The sequence below is a fragment of the Cryptomeria japonica genome, chromosome 7 (assembly GCF_030272615.1).
Source record: "Cryptomeria japonica chromosome 7, Sugi_1.0, whole genome shotgun sequence".
Taxonomy (NCBI): Eukaryota; Viridiplantae; Streptophyta; class Pinopsida; order Cupressales; family Cupressaceae; genus Cryptomeria; species Cryptomeria japonica.
Genome location: NC_081411.1, coordinates 260,518,378 through 260,546,361, shown reverse-complemented (window position 1 = coordinate 260,546,361; position 27,984 = coordinate 260,518,378). Strand labels below are relative to the sequence as shown.

Below are 27,984 nucleotides of genomic sequence, written 5' to 3'. Positions count from 1 at the left end.
CAGTGTCGACACTTTAACGGTGTTTTTTGTGTCATGTTACCAAGTATGTCCAGGTTCATTGAACCTAGGAAATTGTAATGTAATCCTATTGGACCGACGTGAAACCAAATTCCTTTATAAGGACATCATGTCTAGGGTTTTAGGGTGTTGATGTGGTTGTAGCAAAAGTTTATGTTGTTGCTAGGGTTTAAGGTGGTTGAGGAGTTGGAGAGAATATGAATGTGTAGAAGACTAAAGTAATGCTGGGATGCATTAGGAACGAGCTATCAAGGATCTAACCGAGCAGTCTGCGCTATTAGCTAGATCAAACACTTGTTGATTACTCACATCTTTGACAAGTCTGTAGCCCTTAACCGAGTAGGCCCAAAAGCCTTTTGTAAATCCTCTAACAAGGTGGTTCACAGATGTGGATCTAAAATCCTCTAGCAAGGTAGTCTTTAATCGGACTTATCTCCTAACAGAGATTGAGATTCCTAACAGGATTTGTTCTAGTAAAGAACATTGTAAGACCTTAACCGGTTTGGTTCCTATTCTGCAGATAGTTACTTGTAAGTTCCATCTCACTGTGGTTTTTCCCATTTGGGTTTCCACGTCAAAATCTCTTGTGTTATGGTGTTTTTGCTTCTGTGGGTGAATGCATTATTAGCTATTTGGTTTGCATGTGTGTTAACCGATTTATCTGCTAAACTGTTTTACTGGTTTACTATTAATCTTGCAAAGTGTCTAAGTGCAGAGATTTTTGGCATACTAATTCACCCTCCCCCCCCCACCTCTTAGTATTCATCAAGATCCAGCAAAGTTCCCATTTCTGAAGCACTTGGTCAAATATTTCAGTAGCATAAGAGCAGTGCAGAAAGAGATGATTAACTGATTCCACTTCCTTCAAACATAAGTAACATCTATTGGGTATGGAGAAGCCTATCTTAGAAAGATTATTCGTAGTCAGGATTTTGTTTAGGAAAAAATCGATTGAATATATCTAAGTTGATTATTATATTTATTTTCTATATTCTAGTGAAGATAGGTTTTTCAAGAATTGTGAAGATCAATCATGAAAAATTAATAAAATATATTAAAAAATAAAAAATGTTTTTTTTCTAGATATTGATGTTCTTATTTCGAAGAAAAAAAAAAAGTTAATTTAAATGAATGCGATACTAGATAAACTTATATCTGGATTATAGCTACTATCACTTGAAAAAGTTATAAAAAATTGTTATGGAATTACTACCTTCCCCACTAACCATCACTTCACTTTCAATGCCACTAAGTTCTTGATCACATACCAAAGTTATATTAGACTTGTTAAAATCTATTTCAACAGGAGTGAGGGCAAAATGTTTAATGAGAACCTTGAGAACCTTATAAAAGTCATTTGATTTTTACAGGATCAGGTCTTCAATCTCATCTTCGTGAGATAGCAGAGCATTTCTATAAGCCGCGAGGCAGTCAGTATCGATGTTCAGATGTAAACCATTAAAAAGACACACAATTATCTACCAAGTTTGACAGGGAAAAGACCCGCAACCAGACTCATTCTTGACAAGGGTATAAAATTATTCAAAGCTATTTGGAGATTTTTGACAGAAATAATCTTGTTTTATAATGTAGTTTTTATGCAATTCCAAGACCCTTTTTTCAAACTAATAGATGTCGAAGCAGTTTGAAAGGAACACAATACTAGCTTTGAATACTGAAAAGTACGCCCCCATTCAATACTTTTTTTAAATATGGTTAAATATAAAAATGAAGTTATTAAAAATTATGTTAAAGAATCTACAAACTATTTTTTAAATTTTATATATATATATAGACAAAATTTTGAAATCACCAGTTGTCATGTTCAAATGCTTAATGGTTTAGTTGCTAAAGTGTTAGAAAGTGAAAATTTGATAAAAAAAAATTGATTTCAATTTTCTACTTTAGACACAAAGTAGGACACACTATTGCGAGATCATTCCAAGCACAACTATCACTCTCAAACAAATGTACAAAGAACAATGAACAATAGTGAATAAACAAATAGAGAGGCATTTGAAGAATTATGTATCCAATCAGCAATCAACTAGAGTTAAACTATTGTGTTTGGAAGAATATTATTTTAACACTTGGTATATGTCTATTGGTATGTTTTTGTTTATAGCACTCGATGGTTATGATGTTTCAATCATTGTTGATTTATAATAGACTGATGATAAAGTGTTAGCAATAATATCTTTATTTATACCCAAGATATAGTGAAAGCACCAAAAGATCGCCTCAAACTTAGATTCAACAAAAGTTCAATGCAAATTAGAACTACACAAGGAGATCTATGATTGAGTCTTCTCATATTACAACCATAAAAAGAATCTTCCATCAAGAAAAAGAGAGTTGAGAAACTTAAACCTAGAGGAGAATTAGAAAGATTTCTTATGAACTTATCAAAATATAACAAAATTTAAAACATATTTTATGTTTTGTACTTCAAAAAGGCACTTAAATAGCACATCATACCTTCAACAAAATTGCCTCCTCTAGATGATAAAAGAAAGTTAACCTTGGTTTCAAAAACTATTATTAGACACACAAATATTTGAGAAACACATCCCCAGAGAAATATTTCAGAAACACAACCATAATAGAATATCTGGTGTATTGGAGAAATCTCCCAACTAAGGACGCTACATTAAGGGATGTAAAGGTACTTAGACATCCAAATCTACAATTATGGATGTAACCAATTTCTTATTTTCTATAGATAAAAGATAAAGTTAGGGAAATAAATTAATAATAATATTTTAACTTGTTTCAATAATTATACAAATTTATAAAAACGATCAGCTATGTAGAATGTATTATTATTATTGTGTGTCTAATGTAATATTTTATTAAAAAGTGTTGGACATCTTTATAGAGAAATGTTATTAGGAAAAGGAAACTCAAATTGGAAGGATGAATATAAAAAGAAGAGTGAAGCATAGAAGAGGTTATCCATTGCTATTGTTATCAAACCCTTTTATGCAATCTCCATCTCAAAAACAAAAATCTTTTGATATAATGAATCTAAAAGACGAAAACCCTTTTGATTTATTTTCAAATTAAAGAATGAAAACTTTCCTGTCAATTCAAAGATTGCAACTGTACTTCAATTTTTACAATTTCTTCCAGTTTCATATTGTTGTTGTTGTTGGGATTTCCATTTATTTGAAGATTTCAAAATAAACTCATATTTGTGGAGGCTTTTCAAATCATACCCTTTCTGCTAGTTATATTAATTGTTGGTGGGTCGTACATCTTTGGATTATTAATAGGCACCGTGCAAGTTACAGTGGTGGGTGACTAATATGGGATAGGAATAGACTTTTATTCGCTGCCATACCAAAGCAAAAAAGGAGATATATTTCCAAATATTGAATCTTGATCATAAGAATTGACGTACTTTTCTGCATCAAGTGTCATGCCACCTTGAATCTTTTACGAATGGTTGTATGGCCAAACTCAACAAAGCATTAACCGTAAGTAGTATTAAGGGATCTTTACAATACCTAACATTGAATTTTCTTTGACATAAATAAGTTTTTGATATCAGTATTGTACGCTGTTATTTATTATTTTGTTAATATTTCAGTACTGTAAAAGAAATTGCAAAATAAACAGAATAAAATATCAGATGAGGACATTTCACATCTAGCAAGGGTCAAATCACCTAGAGGCACAATTGGCCAGGTTAAACCCATGGATAACTTGCGCAGATGAAAATCTCCCTGCTCATGGCAATTTACCCAAAGAACAACTTCTGATTTAGATGCATTCCCCTTCATAATATTGTAATCTGCAATACAAAAACAGAGATTCCAATATCTATGTCATCTCTTTGATAAATATATGTTTTTTTTAAATAATAGTAAGAGAACGAATAGCAGAATATGTAAAAATATCAACCTAAGGACCCTCTTCTCAGGCCTATTTGAGATATTGTCAAACCTTTTGGGGCATTTATCCTAACAGCATGGGCACCCCAACTCCTTTATAAGTTGTATAGAATGACATCTGTCCATTTTGAAATTATAGCGGGTTTAAGGACTCCAGATGAACAGTTCAAAAGGTTTTAATACGAATACAGTTTTTCAAGGCAATTTTATTTATATTAGCATTGATTACTAGACCACATTTATAAATGAAAGTAACAGTTACAGGCTCCAATTTCTTTGCTATAAAAATGAGGAAAAACAAGAAATCGTTCCTTATAGAGAACATATTTTCATGTACTTCCTTTGTTTCTTTGTTTCGATTTGGTGATGGTACAATGCAAATATCTTTTACCTAGCCAAAAAGCAGTAGATTCGATATCATAAATATATCAAAAATAGGTTTTCACAAAAGAAGAGAAAACCTTTCAATTGCAACACTCAAACTGGATAGAAATAACTAACAAGAAATCAGCCTAACTTTGAGGCAGGCACTCAACTCTGCAATGCAGAGTGTACACTGATCACCATCCAACACCAATTTGGCAAGATGTTGACGATCTTTTGATTGTAACTATACTATATATATCTCAAACTGGAATCCCTATGAAATAATTTTGCATTTCGTTCAATGTACACAAAAATCAACTGCAATGCAGAATATCTATTCATATACTGTACATATACTGGTTCTCATACAAAATCAAGGTACAATGAACCAGTAGCAGCTGTAGCAAGGATCCAGTTTTCTTGTTGCTTGTTCAAAACTGAACAGCCGTCAACAAAATCAAAACAATTCCAATTTATGCTCCTGATCATGAAAAGTGTGTACCTCAGTTTACAATGTAGTTTACATCCCATTTCTGCTTTAGCAGATCGCTGCATTGAAGACCAAGAGAAAGGTCTTGCGAGAATGCCCGTGCTCTTGCTACAATCCCCTGAAAAGCTTAAATGATCTTCATTTTTTCAGTTGATCAATTTGAAATAACTCGAGTTTTCCCTCTCTTTTATTTTCTTCCAAAGATGAAACCGGATATTGTTGCATGTCAACTTCTGCTCTCCATCTATGATCAATTGGAGGCAAGTCATACTCCGCAGGTTTCAATGCTACTGAAAAGTCAGGCAACTTTGGCGGAGTTTCTGGAACCCTGCAAAACAAGAAATTATCCCAACATATGCATCAACTGAATGTGGACATAAGAATTTATACTTGCAAACAATCCTTGAGGAATGAACTTGTGGTTACTGCCATTTTACAGCTTAATAGCATCAAGTAACTCATTTCAAACTTTTACCTGTTCTGTGTTTAACTTATGATAGGAAGGATGCATTTAATCAATTTCTATACATTAGATAACTAGCACTTAGTAACATCCATAGGTCCATTCAAAGAATGTTCTCCATGATTCTTCCCATGGACAATTGCCAAACTGCATTTCTATTAGCAATTGTTCCAAAGGCTTTCTGTTATAGTTATTCAATTAGAATCTACATTCCACTGACCCACTTTTTCTATGTGAAGTGGTGGAGCAAAGGTCGGAAACAAGGAAATATAGAAAAAGGACATCTAAAAGCACTCCTAAAATCTTGGAAACAATATTTGAGTAGGTAAATAGCATGTTGACAGGAATCGGTGCAACATGGACAGGAGACAGAGGGAACATAGACTGGAATGTAAAGCTCCCTTATTGAGAGGAATCATGATTCATAATTATTGAAAAGATCTGTAGCGATGGAAACTGGAAAAGATTAGTACTACTCATGTAACTTATTTCATCTTTTTGTTGATGAAGTTGTGACTTAAGCTATTCTGATATTCAACTTGCAGTAAGGGGCAGAATGCACGCAATAATTTTATACATCAAAATTAAACAGGTCTTGTTAACATTATTTTTCTTCATAAATCATTCAGTGGACAATTGCCACAATGCATTGACTACAGGCTGCTTGGTTTAGCTATTATAGTAGAGAGGGAAACTGCAATTTTGATAACAAAATTCATTTGGAGTGTTCTGTATCATAACAGTGAAGTCAAATTCAAATTTATCAGATCTGTAGGAACAGGTAAGAGGGATTAAAAGAATCTCTGTTTAAATGAAAATGATCAATGTTTTGTACCACAAAAGAAGATTCAAAGACTAAACATCGAAGAGCATAAGCAAAGATTAAAAGCAGTCATATTTTACTGGAAATAAAAAATTTGAACTTCCATTGAATTTAACCACTATTTGTGGGTATCGATAAGTAATTTTCAAAGCTTCAAGCAAACTACAGAAAGAGAACCTCCAAAGAAGATAGTACAATTAATTTTTCCTTGAGATTAGCAAATCAGATTAATGAAATTAAACAACTATACAGTTTATTACAAAATCTATTGCAGGTCTTGCATTGTACCATTCTGAATCATAAAAACACCAAATTTCAAGGATCATTGATAGGACTAATAAGATTGAATATGAGTTTTCCCAACACTGCATCTAGATGGGAATTTATGCTGCTTACTTTTCACGACTATAAACATCCCTGTTCATGTGCGCCTTGCTTGAAGAATCCTTCGGAATTTTCTCAGATAGATACTTCATAGCACCCCAGAGAGGAGGCACACTACATGACAAGTCCAATAAACTTAGTATATAAAAATGTACACTTCCCAGAAAAAGACGAGAAAATGACTATTTTCCATTTAGGCACAGCACTGAAGATGATAGCCAGAGAACTGAATTTAATTTATATTTATTTTAAGAAAATGTGCAAAATTAATGCCTATAGAAATCAGGGCTACCTTGTAGTTGGAGTTGCCTGGCAGAAATCGGTACAAGCTTTTTTACTGTCTTTTAGAAACTGCTCTGCTGCCTGAAGCGATGATACTGCATTAGCATGTGTGTTCTCTGCATTCCCCTCATCTAGTATTAAACCATGATAGTAGTATGCTGCAGCCTGGCCAGACTCCATGTACGTTAAGGGTGCTCATAAATTCCATCCACAGATTTTCAAGAAATAAAGATGTTTCATAAGATTGGGTGGTGAGACAAAATCAAAATGACAACAAAAATAATGGAAACTCTAAACATGGATGACACTAAGGAACACAGATCCACATTGAAGCACATGAAATTCAATTAACATCTTTGCATATCGTTATGTTAAAGTTATTTATAAACATTATGATTTAAGATTTTGGAAAAGTTTATGGTACATATCCTCCATTCTCCTTTTTTTGGAGCATGCTACACTATACTACATACAAGTTTTATATTATAAAAGGCAGACCAAATATATTTATTCTACTATCTAGTATCTTTCCAGTAACAAAGCAACGTTACAGAATTTTAGCCAGAACTGTGTATATCACTTTGACATCGAATAGAATTAAGGCCAAATTAATGCCAATCCTAACTAGAAGATATAGGTTGATTGATGTTATGACTCCCAGTTGGGAAATAAGTACATAACTACCTCCAACAAACTATCACCATTACTAGATGAACTACGTGTTTATTATATTTGCTGCAACATTCTACTATGATGGTATCATTATCTTTGTTCAACTGTACTGTTTTTCTATTTGGAGTGCTGATGTGATGCTTTTTTCAATCCTTTATTGAGGTGTCATAGAAAGGTATGATTGAGAATGCAGGAACTGAAAGTGAAACCACGCAAGAGTACACCGAGCAGTGCTCTACAGGAACACATCCTTGGGATAAAACTCCAGTTTCCAGCAACGAGTGCAGACGGACGGACAAAACATTCCCTGCCACCCCTCTGGGCGACACCCCCATAGAGGCACATCCCAGGGACAGCACTACAGAGCAGGAATTTAACACCAGAGCAACCAGAGGGCATGCAAACTCCCCTCAACCATCCTGAGGATGACAAGGCATCCCAATGTTCTACAAAAAACAATCAGTAACTTTTAAGAAAGAACTACGCCTAAAACTTTAAACATAAACTAAAATTTGAAAAACATAAAATGATGCATGTGGCCTTGAAGGCTTTAATTATGGCTTGCTTGGTAGTGGGGGCTCTACCACTCAAACCCACCCTATATCACATTAGAGAATGCACCTAGAGCAATGCACACAAGACGTCCTGAGGGGCACTGCCCTCGAACCCCACGAGGGGTGCTGCCGCAGACCCTGCAGCACTCAGATCCCCACTCTGGTTTAAATGGTTAAAAATAAAAATTGCTTTTGGATGCACTGGATTAAGTCTCAAGTAATTAAATTCCATTTCTACATTTGGATTGCTGAATCAATCTCAATTCTGCATAATGCTACTACATTACAGTCAAATGATGTAGAAAGCAAATATAATGATCTTTGTGAAGATGCTTGGATTTCACACAGGCATGTTGTGCTGGATTAAATCCCACATAATTGAATTCCATATATAATTTAGTTGCCAAATCAATCTTGATTCCAAATAACACTACCATGATTACAGTCAAATGATGTAGAAACTAAATATAATGATCTTAGTGAAGATTATGGGATTCCGTGCATGTATATTTGCACCACAATTCTTTGTCGAAATCTATTGTCAGTGAATCCCTTACTTAAGAAAATGTTGAAGCTCCTGCCTGATATTATAAAACAGCCCATTCAAAATTTGGCCAGCATCGGTGCATCTACTTTAATATATTTGATGAATAATAATGAAGCCTGCTACTCTTTTTTCAGTTAATGAATGGCAACAGGTTTTATCATCTTTGAAAACAAAAATTGCAGCAGCAGTGCATTTTCTCAGTGTTAAGCATTTACAGCATGGTTGACATTGATGTTTACTGCTCTATCTGATAAAACAAATGCATGAATTAATAAAAGAGATGACAATGCATTCCAGATACAAGAGTAAAAGCTAAAATATATCTTTATTTGCACATGAAATTATTACAGAAGAAGACCAGAGATAGTCAGCCAAGGATGGTAGTTGATCTGACTAGACCATAATACTTTCCTTGATGATAAAAGACCCAACAGTTGCCAAGAGGAACACAACCGGTAACAAACTGACGCTTATAACTATTTGAAGCAGACAAACACTTAATACCTAAGTCACAAGGTTTGCCGAATTTTCACCGTGAAGTTCAGAATTTGGTGAACCTCATAACAGTAACAAAAATTCGTTAAAATTCATCTAGTGTTCATACAGATGAAAGCATGGTGTATTTTTATTGAAACATATTTTTTTAAATGTGTTTTATGGGGTCTTTTTTATATATTTTTTCTGTATTGCATTCAACCCACATGAGTTTGTAGTGCTCTTCCTCTTCCTTCACAGCTTCCATTGAGAGGCACAAAATCTACAATAATGGCGACAGTATTCTGTGGAGATTCATCAGCAGAAAAGTGTTTATGTGCTCAAGCTTATCTTTGGGCCCTAAAATTTAATATTTTTAATATGTTTTTAATATCATTTATTTTATTATGTTTTTAATGCTAATTTTTAATATTATATTTTTATATATTTTTAATATTATTTTATTAATATAAATATATTTAAATACAAATATCATGGAAAATACATTATATTTAGATATTTTTATATATAATATTCATTATATTATGTTTTTTATAAATAACATATTATTTTTGTTTCCATATATATTATTGATTCTATTAATGAAAATATATGAATAAATTTTAAAATAATAAATATAAAATATAACATTATAAATATTTATATAATTTATTTTATATTAAAATTATATATTTATATTATATAAATATTTATAGATTTTAATATTATATATAGATATACACACATTCATATGGACAAATAAAAAAATGCCATATCTAGAACAACACCCCTCATGTGGTCCCAAACAACACTCCTTGTCACGATACATGGCAGGGTCGAGGGATGAAGCCCCTGCTGCCAAGCGCAAATTAAGACCTTCAAAACTATATAGATCATCATGGCACATATCATTTTTGTGATTCTTTAAGCAACACAATGAAATGCTATCAAAGACAAAGAAATGGAGATTTTGAGGTGTTTAGCCAACATATGATGTCAACCAGGGATTGAATTGCTTGTCATAAGCTCTCCCAAAGGGGATGTACAATGTGATTGACCACATATGAACACTACTATATTGTGTGTGTTCTCCTGCAAAGAAGGGTATGCTAAATAATCTCGTACTATGAAGAAAGGACACTACTAAAGAATTTGCGCAAAATGTCATATTGTATGTAGACGACAACGTGCAATTGGGATATGATATTCCTATGTTCATCGTACACTTTGACACCTAAGAACAACTTTTGTTTGCCATACGTTGGAACTGGGAAGCCACCGTATTTTGTTTGTTAGCCAACAACATACATCGTAGATTTGTCGAACATACAATGTTTACAGAGTGAATTGACACTTTTTCATACAAGAGTTGGTTCAAGTCGTACAATGTAATTCAGACAATGAGACAGTCACACGATGAACTTTAGACATCATACGAGGTAGAGACGGGGCCATCATACAATGCGTGGAGCCTATCATATTATGGAACAAGGTGCCTATTGTACGATGAACTCAAGGAGGCTCATAGTCGTACAAAGAATTTTCCCTGTGATGTTAAGTTGCCTTCGTCGTGTGATGTTTAGATACCTTCGCCTATGGTGTCATACAATGGGGAAGGATGGATGTTGTACGATATCAGCAAAGGGTTGGCGTGCATTATAAATTGAATGCCACCTTATGTTATGCCAAGGGAGTGTGTGTCGTATAACTATTGCTGCCTTAAAATGTCATACTTTTAAACCACCAAGTGAATGAATGTTTTGGTCATACGACATAATCTAACCATTTAATATAGTAGAACTATATTATTGGGCTTTTTATGTAATTGGGCCTTTTATTATTTTCTCCTTCAATTGTCGAATAATATTTTTGCCTCTTCCTTTCCACCATTTCTTCATTTTCTAATTTTCTTTTTCTTTTTCCATAAAATTTCTATGAAGTTGATTTGACATGACCAATTTGTACACGCCACATTAAATATTTCTCTTAGTACTCAAATGTACTATTTGTATGTTTGCATGCTTCCATTGATTTCTCTTCATTGAGAGGTGTAGCTTCAAGAAAATTTTACAAGTCAATGAAAATACTTCATAATCCTCCATTTGCCCATGAAATAGGCCATGAAGAGAATTTGTTTCATCCTCTAAACATGACTGTAACTCCAAAATTTCTATGTTGTTTGGTTCCATTGAACCATGATTCTCTATCCATTGTTCTCCAGAATCTAAATCTGACAAATCCAAGGAAGTTGCTTCCTCATTGACGACTTGGTTCTTTAAATCAATTACATACTTTCAACCCTTATTTCCAATAAAGATTGTATTATTTTCCCAATTGTGATTGGCTTTGTCTACTTCTAACCAACCCCAACCCAAAAATGCATTGTATGCTTTTTACCTTAATGAAATGACCACAAAGTTCAACAAAAATTCTAGGGTTCCAATAATTACTTTTTGTCCCATTAAAATTCCAAGCACCTTAAGATCTTTCTGATTCGGACCCACTAATTGAAAAGTTGTGGCCCAAATACTCAGCTTGCCAAGACTTCTCCAAGTGTCTTCTGGAAATACGTTCACACAACCCACCATCAACAATTGTATTGGTGAGATTCCTTCCAAGGATCTCCATATTCACCATTGTTGGTTTCTTTGTCATGTTAACTGTCAGTAACATTGGATCAATCACTTGGTCACCCAAAAATAGAAGTTCGGTTATTGGACCTTCATTCTCACCAGATTCCAACTGGGTTGTAGCATGCACTACCTCATTCTCCGATATAATACCATTTCAAAGTTCAAGAATACTTTGTAATAAATCCACTACTTTAACTGGTATAGTAGTTTGAAACCTTGAAGTACTTGCCTTGTAATATTTTTCTTGGATTGTAATTGACTTGTTATTGTACTTGCATTTGCATTTGAGTGACAGTATTTGTTATCCATAGCATTCTCCACTTCAAACCTTGCTTCATCGAACCTTTCTTTTTGTGTACATGGATTTGGGTACTGTTGACGTGTTTTTTATGACAGTGTCGAACACAGAATAAAGTTGCCTGACGGTCACTTCACTCTCTCTTGATCAAAGTACGATTGCATGCTAAGATTGCAAAAAGTTCAAACAATCGACTCCAAGGTTCATTTATGCTATGGACGTGACTCAGTTGGCTGATGTGTTTGCTGGTAATCCAAGGGGCCTTACGTTTGCATCATTCTTTCACTTCCTTTTTGTGGCTGGAACTCCATCATCGGATATGACAATTCTACGATGCTCCTGCTTCGAATGGACTAAAATGAACTGAAAGAAAAGGGAAAGGGTTCAGAAGGATCTAAATCTACTCCTAAGGGCAGTGATAACAATGAATAGTGCTCTGGTGGACAAATTCCAAATAAACCAAGCTCTGCTTCGCCAAGATCAACTACAACTCCGCAAGAACAGGTGCAATCTTCTGGGGACGGTAGAGGATTTTCAAATCAAGAAAGTACATTTGAATACCCAAAAACAGCGCAATCCAAACGACTATCCACAATCGAACTCAGCACAAATTTAGGGGGCTCAAACTAACTTTACATTGCAACTTACAATCAACAAGATGCAGAAAGTATGAACCATGGAAATTCATCAAACACCATTACATTCTCTATTGAAATCAAAGCACTTTACTATTTCTCATCTAAGTGAGGAAGGTGAAACCATGCAAGCTTTGAAAAAATAATTTAAGTGGACACCATCAGAGAACAATGTTTCACTGTTATTCTCTCAAAACTTATCGCAACAATTTCAGACAAAGCTCCCTCCTTTACAAATGAAGGGGGTCACCCCTTTATATAGGCCTCAGGCCATGATTACATGCAAACCCTAATTAGGGTTTTCCCTATAAGATTCTCCACTCAAGATGCAACAAGGTGGGAATCTCAAATCAATAACCCATCATGCCCATATACAATTAATTCAAAAGTACCCAAAATAGCATCCATTGCACATTAAATGCACCACCTCCTTCAAATTCGCCCAATCATGCGTTGAACATTCATCCATGCAAAAATCACCCCACTATGTCATAAATGATCCATCATTTCCACATGCGGCGGCTGCATGCAGAAGGAATCTGCCATAAATTCAACATGCAATGACCGGGTCGCCATTTGGTCAAATATTCCGATAATGAATGCACCACTCTACTGCCACGTGTTCAATAGATCCTCGCCATGCAAGTGGACCCCGCCGTCGTATATCCGCTCCTGCACATCTAGAATTGTTTGAGAGGGAAAATTCAATCCATGAAGAACTTTCTTTAAGTCTCTTCAACTTTCCTTGCTCAGAGAAGGTTTTTCATCAATTCTGCACATTTCCTATATTTTAGGAAAATTTCCAAATTAGGGTTCCACGGTCCAGGAGAGAGAAAATTCTCCTATGAATCCAAATCTGTAAAAAGTTTTGAAATTTGGATGTGATTTGATGCCCAGGAATGGATTTTTAAAAAACTTTTCCTGGGGGAAATTTCTTGTTTAGTTCATCCCTGATTCCTTCCTTGCCTTAGAAATTTTATCTTCAATTCATCCTTGGATGTGATTTCTTGTTGTGGAGGAATTCTCCTTTAGAAAGAAATTTGTTCCTTACCCTAAGGAAGGAAATTCTTCATACCTTAGCCAATTTTCATGATTTCCAAGAACTATGTCCTGAAGGAAGAAATTTCAAACACTTAGTCAATTTTTTACCTTTCCTGGAATTTCTTCATCTTGGGTGCAATTCTTCCCTGATGAAGGAATTCATCTCTTTGTGCACTGTCCATGAGAAGATCATTTTAGCGCACTCCTGTGTTCCTAGGCGACATTTTACACTTGGTGGGGAATTCTTTCAATTCCATGGATTCCTTGCATCCCTCTATCTAGCGCTCCTTCTCTCACTTGGGTGCTAAAATGCCTTGGTCAAGGACTCTTGCAATTTGCCTGTTTCTCCATGCACTCTTCATTCTGGCACCCTCCACAAGGCTGGGGCGGAAATTCCTCCTGAGGAAGGAATTCATTGTTTTGTGAATTATCCATGTCTTCTTTTCAACATCCCTGTTTTTTAGGGATCCTCCTAAAATTTAGGAGCCAGGTTCATTGGATGGAGAATTCTGCCACAATTTCGAATCTGTAACAATTTTCTCATTCTGGCGAGATTCGGTGTCTAAAAATAGCAAATTCAAAAATTTGCCCGAGGGGAATTTTATTTTCTATTCCTCCTTGACCCCTCGGATTCCATGCCTTAGACAAAATTTCAACTTTTTAGCTTGGGCGTTGAATTCACTGTGCCTTGGAATTTTCACTTTTTTACACCTTCCATGGAATGTCCAGTTTGGCGCCTGTTGACGTGTATTTTGTACACGATCATACACAGAATAAAATACCCAAGGGTACCTTATCCTCTCTTGAATAAAGTCTCTAATTGCTGAAGATATCGCAAGAAAGGATCAATCAGGGTGACTCCAATGTTCTTTTATGTAGGGTCTCTACGTGTGGATAAGCACCAGTGGTCGTTGTGATTGCTGTTTCATCAAGGGGCCTTACGTCAATCCGAACTGCAGGAACAGGATTTCCTAATACTAACAAGTTCTCAAAAAAGATCAAAAGGGTAGGGCTTGCAAGAGATAAATTCTAATCTAATCCTAAGAACAACTCAATGTAGGCTAGACTTGGCAAGGTTCTACCAACTTCAGTATCGCCAAGGAGTTACAACTTTACTGAAACTGATGCGATCTTCTAAGGTGAGTAATGATTTTCAAATCATCAAGAATCATAGGCACTACCATGAAGGTACATATCAATAACTCAATAATGAATGAAGGTTTATGCAATCCAAATATTTCCAGTCGACCACACAAGGCGTCCTTACAATCAGCAAGAAGCTAGTGGTTTGGAGTACGAATCTCACCAAAGATCAAGCCCAACACTTAGTCCTTCAAATTTAAATACTACTTTGACTGAGGATGATTCAAGAAAGTAAACAACCATGAAGATAACCACAAGAATTGCAATAAAACACCATAACTTCAATATTTTATTGATCTCAAAGCCATCATGAACAACAATTGTTTGAAATTCCTTCTTCAAAGCTCAATCTTGTTACAAAATACTTGCTTCTCAAAACTCTAACTATTTCTTGCTCTCTCTTAACTCTATCTCTATATCTATCTATATCAAAATGAAAATGAATGAGGGTATATATAGCATCCTCAATTACAATGAACGGTCCAAATCAAAAGAAGATCAATGGCCAAGATTATGACACCTAAACCCTAATTAGGGTTTATTACAAATAGTCCCCTTTTTATTGAACAATATTAAATGCATAGCCAAATATTAAATTTTGGCACAAAAATCTAGGAGACATAGACCAATGACAATTAAGGTGCCACATCATCTATAACAACCTTTCTTCTAGAATCTTATTCCCTTTCCAATGCTCCTTTTTAGCATATGCAATGAATCTGGATACGATTCCTTCGATCTCAGCAATTGGAATCTCAGGAAGATTCCTCATTCGTTCTTCCAAGTGGATGACCTGATCAAAAGCCTTGAGGAGAGCAACGTCCCATTCAGGTTCAAGTTCTTTGGTCTTCTCAATCAGGAGCATGGTAGCAAACATCTGGTCCCGTTGCTCATCTGTGATAATATTCGCATCCTTGCAAAAGATGACCTTGATCCTTTCTTCCAATTCTTGTAAGTCCACATCTGTCTCAACTTCGATCCTCCTGCCAAGAATAGTACGTAGTACCTCAAACACTCTATCCTGGATCGGGTGAATAACCTCCTCAACATGATTGCATCTAGTACTAATGTCCTCAAAGAGAACTTCCTTCATCTGGAGTAAAGTTGACCATTGGAGTAAACTATGAGGTCCTCCATCTACTATCTTTTCTTGTGCTAGGACCTTTCTTGATGTTTGTCTGATTACTTGCAGGACAGGAATGATAACATCTTTAGTATGAGCAAAGGCGGCTACCGTTATCATTAGGTTGTGGATGATCTCAAGAACCTGGATAGCTCGATGAATGGTCTGCATCATTCTTGTTGCAAATTCAATAGCAACTGTATGGGATTTGTCAATCCAAGAGCTCATAAGCTGGACCAAACTCCTGACTCTCTCTGCCTCACCAACTGACTCAAGGGGGAGTGCCTGCGTAGGAGATACTGCTGGATCCTAACGCCTCAAAGGCTGATTGAGATGGCTAAAGTAGCCTCTCCAAGCACTGACCTCTCGCTCAAGCTTTCTATTCCTTTCCATTTCTTCTCTAAGCTTGTCTTTAAGTGCCTCAAATGAATCAGTGGCATCATCCAATGTCTGCTCGGCTGTGAGTGGACCAAGCTCAAATGTTTCTACATCATACTCCTCTGCAAGGATTTCACCTTCATACTTGTCCACTGTTGGTGTAGCTATCTGTAATTTCCTGGATCCTGTCTCATCTCTGATCATCTTGGACATTTTAGTAGCTTTCCTCCTTTCTGTCACTTCCTGAGAATTTCCGACAAGGCTCTCTAAATCAATCACATTATCTTCGTCCTCAATCACAATCACCCTTGTCAGTCTCTCCTTTAACCAATCTGGAATGGCAGATCTTGTTTCTCTAACTTGTATCTCCTTAGGCAATGTTTCTTCTTCTCTGAGAGGAGATGTCGCTTCGTCATCATTCTTGTCTTCATGTAACTCATTGACTTGGAGAGATCGACTTGATGAACGTTGAGTTGCCTGTCCTTCTTCCTGTTTATTGTTCTGTACCATTGATTCCATAGACTCCTCCATTTCAAGTGTCCTCTTCTCTTGTCGAGAAGATGTGCCAAATGAACGGTCTCGATTGGCCTCTTGCTTCTTCTTGGAGGATTCTCTTTTCTCAGGTCTCTCTTTTCTCTTTGAGCCTCTAGGATGGGGATTGCCTTCACTTGCGCTTCAGAGGTTGCCTTCGCTTGTGCTTCTGGTATTATGATTTCCTTCGTAGCCACATGTGTGCGAAATCGGTCGACACATATCCATTCAACTTTCGGGACCAATCTCGACTCAGGAGCATTCCATATGAATCTGGAATATCTACCACTGATATATCTATAAAATTTTGGACTCTTGGGTCTGCGGCCAATTGCATATGAATGTTGTTCAATTCTCCCATGACTGGAACTTCTGTCTTGTCAAGCTGAGTGACCTTTCTCTTGGTAGGTGCGGGAGTTATTCCAAGTCTTTGGCAAACGGCTAAAGGCATGACATTGCTTGAGGCTCCGGAATCATAAAGGCAATTGTGTAATAGCTTTCCAAATATTCTGACTGATAACAGGAACGGGGCCGGTTCGTCCTTTCCTTGAGAAGGAGCTGAATTTTCTTCACTTGATTCTTGATGTTTGACTTGATTAACCTTTGAGTGATCACCCTTTGCTGGGCTCTCCTCTTTCGAGTGACTGGCTTTGCTTGTAGATTTATCCCTCTTTACAATATCTTTCTTGATTGCGACTTCCTTTTCGGGAAGAACCAAGTTAGTAGTGAGGTTTTCTTTGACTATAGGCTGAGCTTTCTTGGTCTCGCCTCTTTTGAGTAATACTTTTCCTTCCAACATATCTTCCTTTTTAGCTGGGAAGGTTATAGTTTGGACCATGCACTCATTTTGTTCGGGTTGTTCTTGAGAATCGGCCTCCTCTTGAGTCACATTGATAGTGGCTTGAACACTTGACCTCGTTGCACTAGGTTCACTTAAACTATTGATCACTGCCTCTTTAATTTCCGACACTTTGAGCAACTCGTAGAGTGGAAGGCTTACCTTGACTTTCTTAAGTTCATCTAACACCAAGGCGGCCAATCTTTTCATTTCATTTCCCGCGGGAGGTGAAATATTCCTTTGTCTGTATTCTTGAGTATTTTGTGGATATTCAGGGACATTGCTGGCTTGGGGATCTGGCGGAGTTGAAAAATTGTTTGGGGGAATTGATGTAGTTAATGGTTCAGGATTCCTCTGATTCCTGTGATAAACTCTTTGGTTTGCACCTCCTGACGATTGGTGGAACACTTCCTTTATTCCCTCTACTAAGACACTGTCGTTCAATGGTGGGAAATAGTATTCTGAATCTTCCACAGGTCCATTTGCAGATGCTGGCGGAAACTGAGATCCTGGTGGTACCATCGGTCCATTAGCCGATTCTGGAGGAAATCTCCCATTTTGCACTTGACTAATTTCTTCTTGCGAATATCTGCAGGTTTCAACGATCATGGCTTGACCATACTGCGTGGTTGGAACAATTTCGTACCCTGTGGTGGGAGGATTTTCAGGTGGATTGGTGGTACGCATCTCCTGTTGGAAAATGTCGGCCGCAATTTTGAACTCAGGACACTGCAACTCGGAATGCTGGTTCGTGTTGTGGAGTCTGCACCAACTGGACAAGGCTGCTTCAGCTAAAAACACTTTGCTTGAAGAGGGGTTCTCTTGACTTTGCGCATTTGGTGGATTGTCCAAGGGCGTCACCACATTTCCATTGTTTGGAGCTGTATTCCATGGTCTTCTTTGGAAACCTTGATTATTATTTCCTTGATAGTTGTTTCTGAATCCTTGATTATTATTCCCTTGGAAATTCTGATTGTTCGTGTGTTGGCCATGGTTGGCCCTCTGCATGCTCTGGAGTTGATTATTCTGGTTCCTCAAGTGAGTTACCTCGGTCGATAGCCTCTTGACTTGTTCAATTAGCTCTTTCATTTCGTCTTTCTCTTCTTGTGTCCTTGACGAATTTGTAGCATTTTGCAGGTACACAGGTTGAGCGGGTGGGGCTTGAGAAATTGGAGCTCCTGGGTGAAGGACCAACTGATTTGCCGGCTGTACGCTTGGATAGGTCGCTTGCGGAATTGGGTTCATGACCGGAGTTTGGTTGGCCAAAGCCGTGCCAACTGCTTGCATCTGGTTAGGTGCTGCGACGGATCCCATATGTAGTAGTGGTCCAGTGATGTTTTGTCCCATGTGCTTACTCACTTCAATGGCTCTTGTATAGGCCGCATTTAGATCATTCGGAGTTGGATGTGTCCTTACGAACATAGCTGTGAGATGATCTAAGGCTCCATAGTAAATTTCCCTTGGATCTGCAATAAGATAAGGAGGACGTAACATTGTGTAGGCTCGGTGAAATCTGTCGTTAAAGGAAGTAATAGGTTCATGCTCTCTCCTTCGAACCTCAACAAACTGTCTGTATAACTCTGCTGGTGTAGTTGGGATGCCAAATTTGGCAATGAATGCGTCTTTCATCGCGTCCCAAGTCCTGATGGACCCTGTAGGCAAATGAATAAACCAAAAGTACGCCTCTTCTCCCAATGAGTAGGGAAAAAGCCTACATGCCACATCTCCATATTCAATTTGTCTGTTACGAAGAAGGTCCTCGAACATCTTGATGTGATCTTCTGCCGTGCGATGGAAATCACTAACATTGAACTTGGAACAAAAGTGTTATGGATTCTTCGGCATATCATGATAAACTGCAAATTCCAACGGTGATGGGTTGTTGACTAGCCAAGTTGCACCATTAAGTACATGAGGAGGAGGAGGTGGAGGTGGAGCACGATGAGCCATTGTATTCCTTGAAACTGAACTTGATGAACTAGCTTGGCTCTTTGTTTGTGAAATTGCTTGGATACTAGATTGGATCGCCGCTTGGACTTGTTCTTGAAGAACTTGTGATGACTCAGGAGATCCTTCCAATCTCAGTTCGAACTCTTTGGGAGTGTCCTCTCTCTTAACTCGCTTTGCTTTGGAAGTAAACTGAAGTTCACTTAGATTCTTGACGCCTGGTGTGGACCTCAACAACCTTTGATGTTTCTCTGGCGAGAATGAACCAATGCGATCCAGCGTGAAGTCTTGCAAGGATTATTGTGGGTTCCTTTGATTGCGAAGATTCCTAGCTATGACCCTTTGATGTTCCTCGGCTCTATCTTCCTCTTGCTCTAGGATGATTCTGACTCCGTTATATTCGACTTGACTTCTCCTTGCGTTCCAAGCTACTTGATTCAATTGGGAAATGATGTCTTCTTGGGTATTGCCTATTTGCAAATTGGGTTGCGCCACTTGATTCAGTCCTTCATTCGGCAACACCATCGTACTTCATGATCATGTTTGCAATGTTTTTTCTCTTTTCAAAATCTTCGGACTTCGAACTTTGAAACTAAAGAGAGCCCTCCTTCTAGCGCCAATTCTGTTGACGTGTACTTTGTACACAATCATACACAGAATAAAATACCGACAGGCATCTTATCCTCTCTTGAGAAAATAGTCTCTAACTACTGAAGATCTGCAAAAAGGATCAGTTAGATGGACTCCAAGGTTCTTTTAGTGGGGTCTCCACGTGTGGACAAGCTTTTTTAGTGGTATGATGTGATTTGCTGTTTCCTTCAAGGCGTCTTACGGATTCAAATGTTCGAAGATTTTACTAATCTAAAAGGAACTTTCAAAAAAAAAGCAAAAGGACAGGGTTTAAGGAAGTCTAATCTAGCCTAACCCTACGAACGACTTAGCATGAATGAGATTTGGCAAGACTCAACCAACTTCAATTTTGCCATAAGATAACAACTCAACTGAAATTAGTGCGATCTTCTAAGGTAATAATGGTGTTCAATGCATCAAAGACCAAGGACACTACTACGAAGGTACATATCCTAGATGCGAAAATGCTTGAAGGTTAAGGACTCAAAATGTTTTCCAGTCGACCACGCAAGGCGTTCCTACAATCAGCAAGAAGCTAGTGGTTTGGATTGTGAATCCTACCAAATATCAAATCTCACACTTAGTCTTTCAAATCAACAAACTACTTTGATTGAGCATGATTCAAGTACATCCAACAACCATGAAGATAACTCAAGGAACTTGCAACAAAACACCATAACTTCAATATTTTATTGATTTCCAAGTCATCATATACAACAATTGCTTGAATTTCTCTCTTCAAGACTCAATCTTGCTACAAAATAAAATTGCTTACAATTCTAATCTCTCTATTTCACTCTTATCTGACTATTCCACTATTATCATACTATTATCAAATGAAATGAAAAATGGGGGTATAAATAGCATCCCCAGTTACAATGAAAGGTCCAGATTGAAAGAAAATCAATGGACAAGATCATGACACCTAAACCCTAATTAGGGTTTGTTACAAATGACCTCCTTTTTACTGAACAATATTAAATACATAGCCAAATATTAAATTTGGCACAAAAATCTAGGAGGTATCAACCAATGAGAAATAAGATGTCATGTCATCTGTAACAACCTTTCATCTAGAATCTTATTCCCTTTCCAATTCTCTTTCTTAGCATATGCAATGAATTTTGTCACAATTCCTTCGATTTCTGTGCTTGGAATCTCGGGAAGATTCTTGATACTCTCTTCTAAGTGGATAACCTGATCAAATGCATCTAGAAGAGCTGTGTCCCAAGTAGGTTCAAGTTCCTTTGTTCTATCAATCAGGAGCATGGTGGCATATATCTGATCATACTGCTCATCTGTAACATCTGCGTCCTTGCGAAAGATGATCTTGATTCTATCCTCAAATTCTTGTAAATCCACATCTGTCTCGACCTCGATCCTTCTGCCAAGAATGGTACGAAGTACCTCAAATACTCTGTCCTGGATCGGATTGATCACCTCCTCAACTTGACTACATCTAACACTGATATCCTCAAAGAGAACACTCTTTATATGGAGTAAGGTTGACCACTGAAACAAACTGTGAGAATCACCTTCTAAGATCCTCTCTTGTGCTAAAATTCTTCTGGATGTGTGTCTTATAACTTTCAAGACAGGGATGACAATGTCCTTGGTATGGGCAAATGCAGCTACTGTTGCCATCAATCTGTGAATAATCTCAAGAACTTGGATAGCCTGATGGGTGATCTTTGACATCCTTGTAACAAACTCAATGGCCACCGTGTGAGATCTATCCATCCAACCACATGTACGTTGGACCAGGTTCCTGAATCTTTCTGCTTCATTGATTGATTGAAGGGGCAATGCCTGCAATGGTGATCTAACTGGATCCTGACGTCCAAAAGGTTCATTGATGTGACTGAAATATGTCCTCCATGCACCGACCTCTCTCTCAAGCTTTCTATTCTTTTCCACTTCTTCTCTAAGCTTGTCCTTCAATGCCTCAAATGTGTCGGTGGCATCATCTAAAGTCTGCTCTGCTGTGGATGGTCCTAACTCAATAGTCTGTATATGATAGTCTTCTGCTAGGATCTCACCCTCATATTTCTCTGCTGCCGGTGTAGCTATCTGCAGTTTTCTAGATCCAGTCTCATCTCGAATCATCTTGGACATCTTTGTAGCCTTCTTCTTCTCTGTTGTCATATGTGAACGCCCAACAAGGCTCTCTAAATCAATTGCACTGTCCTCGTCCTCAATTACGATCACCTTAGTCAATCTTTCCTTCAACCAATCTGGGATATTTGATCTTGTCTCTTGAACTTGAATCTCTTTATGTACTATTTCTTCTTGTCTGGGAGGAGATGTTACTTCATTATCATTATCTAAATCATAGTCTTGGAGAGATCCATCGGATGAAACATGCTGTGCCTGTCCTTCCTCCTGTCTGTCATTCTGTACCATCGATTCCATGGACTCTTCCACTCGAACTGTTCTATCCTCTGGTCTGGAAGAAGCACCTGGTGTTTGATCTTTGTTAGCACCTTGCTTTTTCTTGGAAGACTCTTTCTTTTCTGATCTTTCCTTTCTCTTCGAACCTCTCGAATGGAGATTGCCCTCACTGGCACATCGAAGGTTACCTTCTCCTGAATTCCTAGGATTAGGATTGCCTTCACTAACACTGGCTCCACCTTCGGCTGGCTTTTCTTCCAAAGTAAAAGACATGGCTATGCCCTGTTCTCTCAACTTCTGATGCTGAACGTCTACCCATCTGCGAGTACAAGACAAGACTGGTGCCATCAAATCATCTAAATCCACGGCCTCGGGCTCATTCCAATTCAAACTTATTGTTTTGCTTTCTCTATCATATGAAGATTGGATGTGCCTGCCGTTGTCCTGAGCTTGGTCGGCTACTCTGTAAATCTTACATTTCCTGATGAAATCCAAAGGCAATCTAGAATGTATCTTTCGTTTCACTTCGAGATCATCTAGGAGATTCATCATAAAATCTTCAATCTGGTACTCATGTCTAAATCTTCTACCGACCGTCTCCTCTAAATGTCCATGTGGATCAAAACTATTCCTCCAAGCAAAAGATGAAAAAGGATACAAGGCTAACTCCTTCTCTGCGTCATCCATGGCTAAGACATTAGGACATACCTCAACTGAATTACCCAAAATAATAGGTACCTGAACTCCATTCTGATGTCTGTGTCTGAATGCCTTCACATATGCTACCAACTGCCTTGTTACTTCAAGTAACACAATTCTGTCTGTCGGGTACCTCGGCAACATGTATGGAGGTAAAGGACATCCATGCACTCTAATGTAAGTGAACTTGGGAAACTGAATGAACCAAGCACCGTACCTCTTGATGAATTCCTGGGCATCCTGAGATAATCTGTTGTGAATCCCTCCTTGCAACGTCCTTGTGATGTTCATCGTGAAAGTGTCATTGATTAACTTGTAGTTCTTCCCTGGTGGATGATGCAAGTAGGTATAGGATTCACAAACTCTGACCTCGCCGGGTCCTCTTCCAATCACTCCTCTGTGAGGTAGTCCTGCGTACTCAACGCTCCTGATTAAGGCATAGATGACGTATGAACTCATGTGGAAGGACTTAGTAGCCCTGAGTCTTCTCAACTGTATGTCTAAGCAATGGCTAATTATCCTAGCCCAATGTATTGTACCCTTTCCTTGAACAATCACCTGGATGAAATAAAACATCCATTTCTCAAAATAGAAGGCATGAGGTGCTCCTGTAACTCTGTTGAGCATGGTAATCAAATCTCTGTACTCCTCCTGGAAATCAATCCTGTGTGGTGTGTTCGGTACTTTGCTCAGACGGGGACGACTCTTAAGTAGCCAGTTTTTGTTGATTATGCTTAGGCAAGCATCTGGATCATCATCATACACTGATCTGGCTCCTTCAATGCTCTTGTATATCATGTCCCTGTGCTCTGGAAGATGGAAGGCTTCACTTATGGCTTCCTCTGAAAGGTACGCCAAAGTGTTTCCCTCATTGGACACAATTGTCCTGGACTGCGGATTGTAGTGACGGGCACACTCGATCATCAACTCGTGGCACTGAATGGCTGGAGGAAAACCGGCCGCCTTGATGATGCCACTCTCTATTATTCTCCGGGCGACAGGTGATGGCTTGCCGATGTAAGGGACCTCCCGGAACTTCTTTGTGCTAAAGTTCCCCAAGTTGGTATCTCCAATGTTGCTCCACTTGGACACGATCTTGGTCTCCACTTCTTCGGTCTTCTGATCTTCTTTCATGAGAGCCGAGCGACTGGTGGATGCTCCCGCCTTTGGGGTCGCCATACCTACACAACATTCCATTATAAGAAATAGACTTTGCAATAAATAATGTAAATAAGAGAGATAAATTTTAGGAAACCTCATGATAAGCCTCTAGAGTTATCATTTCCCAAAATACAACGATTGAGCCAAGAGATTCAAAATTCAAAATTTCAAAATTTGAAATATGACGATGAATGAATAAAACAATAACAATTAAATCGCCATACCTCGATAGAGAGCTAACTCTAGAATGCAAAAAACAAAATTTGCCTAGGCAGAATTGAGGTATAAAGATAATCTTCAATATGATCTCCTCAAAATTGACTTCGCCACCTCTGGATAGAATGTGATCTTCAATTATCGCCTTGGACGTGGTCTCAAATGGATCTTCAAGTTCGCACAAATAAATCTCCCAGTCTTTAGCAAATTCGCCTTTGGCGTGGTCTTAGAATTCTCGCCACCTTTGGTCCTCAACGCAATTCGCACTCTATACTTGATGATATACTTCGCATCACCTTTGGTTTGGATAAAGCGCCACCCTTTGGATCGAATTCGCACCTTTTGATTGCTTACGCGCCACCCTTGGATGAATGAAACTCGCACTATATTCGCCTCTTCTCAATTCGCATGAAGGAAGGTAAAATAATGATGTAGAAAATGATAATTCCACCCCCCTTATATAGCGCTTGCAATCGATTTATCCCTTAGGCCGACTTGATAAAATATAACAATTTCAAACGATTTTTAAATGATTTGCAATGACATAACAAGGCCGACTCCCATATATGAGCGCTCCGATCGATTTTTTATTAATTAATTAATTAACTATTTAATGCCTTGCGTTTTTTTTTATTTGAGAATTTCGATTTTAAATAAAGGCAAAAAAAAATAATTAATAAATGTTTAACGCCATATTAAATGCCAATTTAAAAATGGATTTTCAATTTTAATCGATTTAGCATTTAAGGAAATTTAAATTTGTTTACTTGGCGCCAAAAAATATGAAAATAAAGGGACGTACCTCATCGCTCTGGTCCCTTGGAGAGGGACAGGAGCGATTCACCATCTTTGGCATGATTCTTGCGTTTTCAATGTTCAACTCCTTCATTTCCACGTCCCAAATCGATCATCTGGTGGTCCTTCGAATTTGAATTTCTTTCTTGTGCGAGCAAGTGCATCTTATGACCATTATCGCCCTGGTCCCTTGGAGAGGGACAGGAGCGATCTCCATGTTTTTGCTCGAAATTCTCCATTTTGGTACGATCCTTTCCTTGTATCACCTTCCAAATGCCATTTAAAACCTTGTGCGTCCTTGCCTTAACGTGATTTTCAAAGAATATCACTTGTTTTGTCTAACATCGCCCTTGTCCCTTGGAGAGGGACAGGAGCGATCTCCATGTCTTCATGTTCATCTTGTATCTTTGACCTTCGAAATATCAATGCTTGTGTTCTTTTGCGCTTATTCTATTAGTTTTCATTATGTGTTTGGACGCATCAAAGCGACCATCGCCCTTGTCCCTTGGAGAGGGACAGGAGCGATCCATTATTTCTCCTTGATCTTGGCGACTTTTAAACTTCGATCTCCTTTGCGATGTCCTTCAAACGTCGTCCTTCGCTCTTCCTAACCTCGCTTCGCCTTGATCTTTGAAGGAACGTGAGTGTTTTGATAGTATCGCCTTGGTCCTTGTCCAAAGGACAGGAGCGATAGGAGACTTTTACATTATTTGGCGATGTTTAGACGTTCAAACCCTTGCAAATTATCTTCAAACGATGTCTTGGAGCATATGTAACCTTGTGAATCTTTGTCTTTACGTAAATCTTGCATGAATTAATCAAATATATCAATATCGCTCTAGTCCCTTCCTGAGGGACAGGAGCGAAGTTCATCATTATGTGCTGGTTCTTGTTTGTACCAACTTGCAATCATCTTCATTACGTGAAATGATGTCCTTTCGACCTTCTTGGTTGCTCGAAACTTGTTTGCCTTTTGAAATTTACGCCATTATGTAGATATCGCTCTGGTCCCTTCCCAAGGGACAGGAGCGATCTGGGTCTTAGAGTGTAAATCTCTTCATTGTGATGACCTTTAAGTGCTTGTGCTCAATGAAGATGCCTCGAAACGTCTTCGCCACCCTTCGGCTTGACTTGGATCGGTTTAAACATGAACAAGAAGCAATACAACCATTGTATCGCCCTGGTCCCTTGGAGAGGGACAGGAGCGAACTTGCTCTTGTGGCCTTTATTTCACTTTGTCACCTTCCAAATTTATATTCAACGGACTCGTCCTTCTTCACTCTATTCGCCCATGCCTTGACATTGTTTGTAATTTTGCAAAAAAAAGGCAATTATATCAAAAATCGCTCTGGTCCCTTCCTGAGGGACAGGAGCGAACTAGGCATTTAACACTGGTATGGACGTCCCAAAAATCTTCAATTTATATTCAATGCGCTCATTTCATGTTCTCCTTTGTTTTTGAACGTAAACTTGCCTTGACCCTTGTCTGGATTTTGCAAAATGAAGGAAATCACTCTGGTCCCTGGGAGAGGGACGAGAGCTACAAGGTACCTCGCCCTGGTCCCTTGGAGAGGGACAGGAGCGATTTGGTTAATATAGGTCATTCTCCTTCGTTTTTGCATTTCAAATTATATTCATTTGGCAAAGTATCTTCCTTCGGACGTCCTCAAATTGCTAAGTCATCAAAATCTTGCAAGGACAAGACGAAATTTGAATTGTAGCTCCGGTCCTTCACTGAGGGACAGGAGCGATTTTCCTCCTGGAGGCATTTCTGTGCTCATGAAAATCTTCAATTTATATTCAATGGAAAGATCTCGTCGTTCTCCATCACTTCAAACGTAAAATTTGTCTGGACTCTGCAAGGATGATGAGATATTTGAAAATGAGCTCCCGTCCTTCACTGAGGGACAGGAGCGATTTTGCTCCTACAGGCCAAAATAACAAGATTTTTCACATTTTAACACTTCACGAGGCGAAAACAAATCAATTCCAATGCCCAGGATCAACATTCAAAAAAGTCAAAATTTGGTCAAAATATTCAATCAGACAAAAATTCACATTGACGGTCAACACTTAGACAAATTTAAGCTCTGCATGAACATTCCAATTGAAAATTAGACCATTTTGGCGAAATCATTGCATTCAAAATTTGCATTCTAGAAAAGAAGCTCAAAAGCTCTCAAAAAACAACTGGATTTTGGCTTAAAAAGGCAAAATTTAAAACCCTGAGGTTTGGCCCTAAATCCAGACTACTAACTAACTAACAAAACCCTAAAAACAAAAGCGAAAACAAGCGAAAAACAAGCAAAAAGAGGGGGTCCCCATTTGCGATGGGGCGATGTGTGAAATGGTCACAACACAAAGGCACCTCCTTACTTAATTTCACCACCTTGAGGACAAATTCGCTCCACTTGCAACAATATTCGCACTCTTCCTTGGATGGAAATTTCGCACTCTCCTTGTCTTCTCCAAATCGCATATGAAAGGATGATTAAATGATGATTTGAAATGCGATATCATACCTCCCCTTTATAGGCGCTCACCTCTTTAACTACC

At 38.0% G+C, this 27,984-nt stretch overlaps 1 protein-coding gene across 10 annotated transcripts in view; it reads right to left on the bottom strand.

The window, feature by feature from the left end:
• Positions 1–3,469: 3,469 nt before the first annotated feature.
• Positions 3,470–27,984, bottom strand: part of LOC131061197 (uncharacterized) — a 69,009-nt gene continuing 44,494 nt past the window's right edge. For 7 of the 10 annotated variants that reach the window (XM_057994730.2, XM_057994731.2, XM_057994732.2 and 4 more), the window contains 3 exons: positions 6,733–6,887; positions 6,453–6,554; positions 4,585–5,098 (listed from right to left, as the gene is read on the bottom strand). In XM_057994730.2, the coding sequence (XP_057850713.2) occupies positions 4,909–5,098; positions 6,453–6,554; positions 6,733–6,887 (447 nt within the window). In that variant the 3' untranslated portion in view covers positions 4,585–4,908. Of the gene's footprint in view, positions 3,815–4,105; positions 4,306–4,584; positions 5,099–6,452; positions 6,555–6,728; positions 6,888–27,984 lie in introns of those variants that run through there. The other 3 variants (XR_009110513.2, XR_009110514.2, XM_057994734.2) reach the window with 3 other exon arrangements.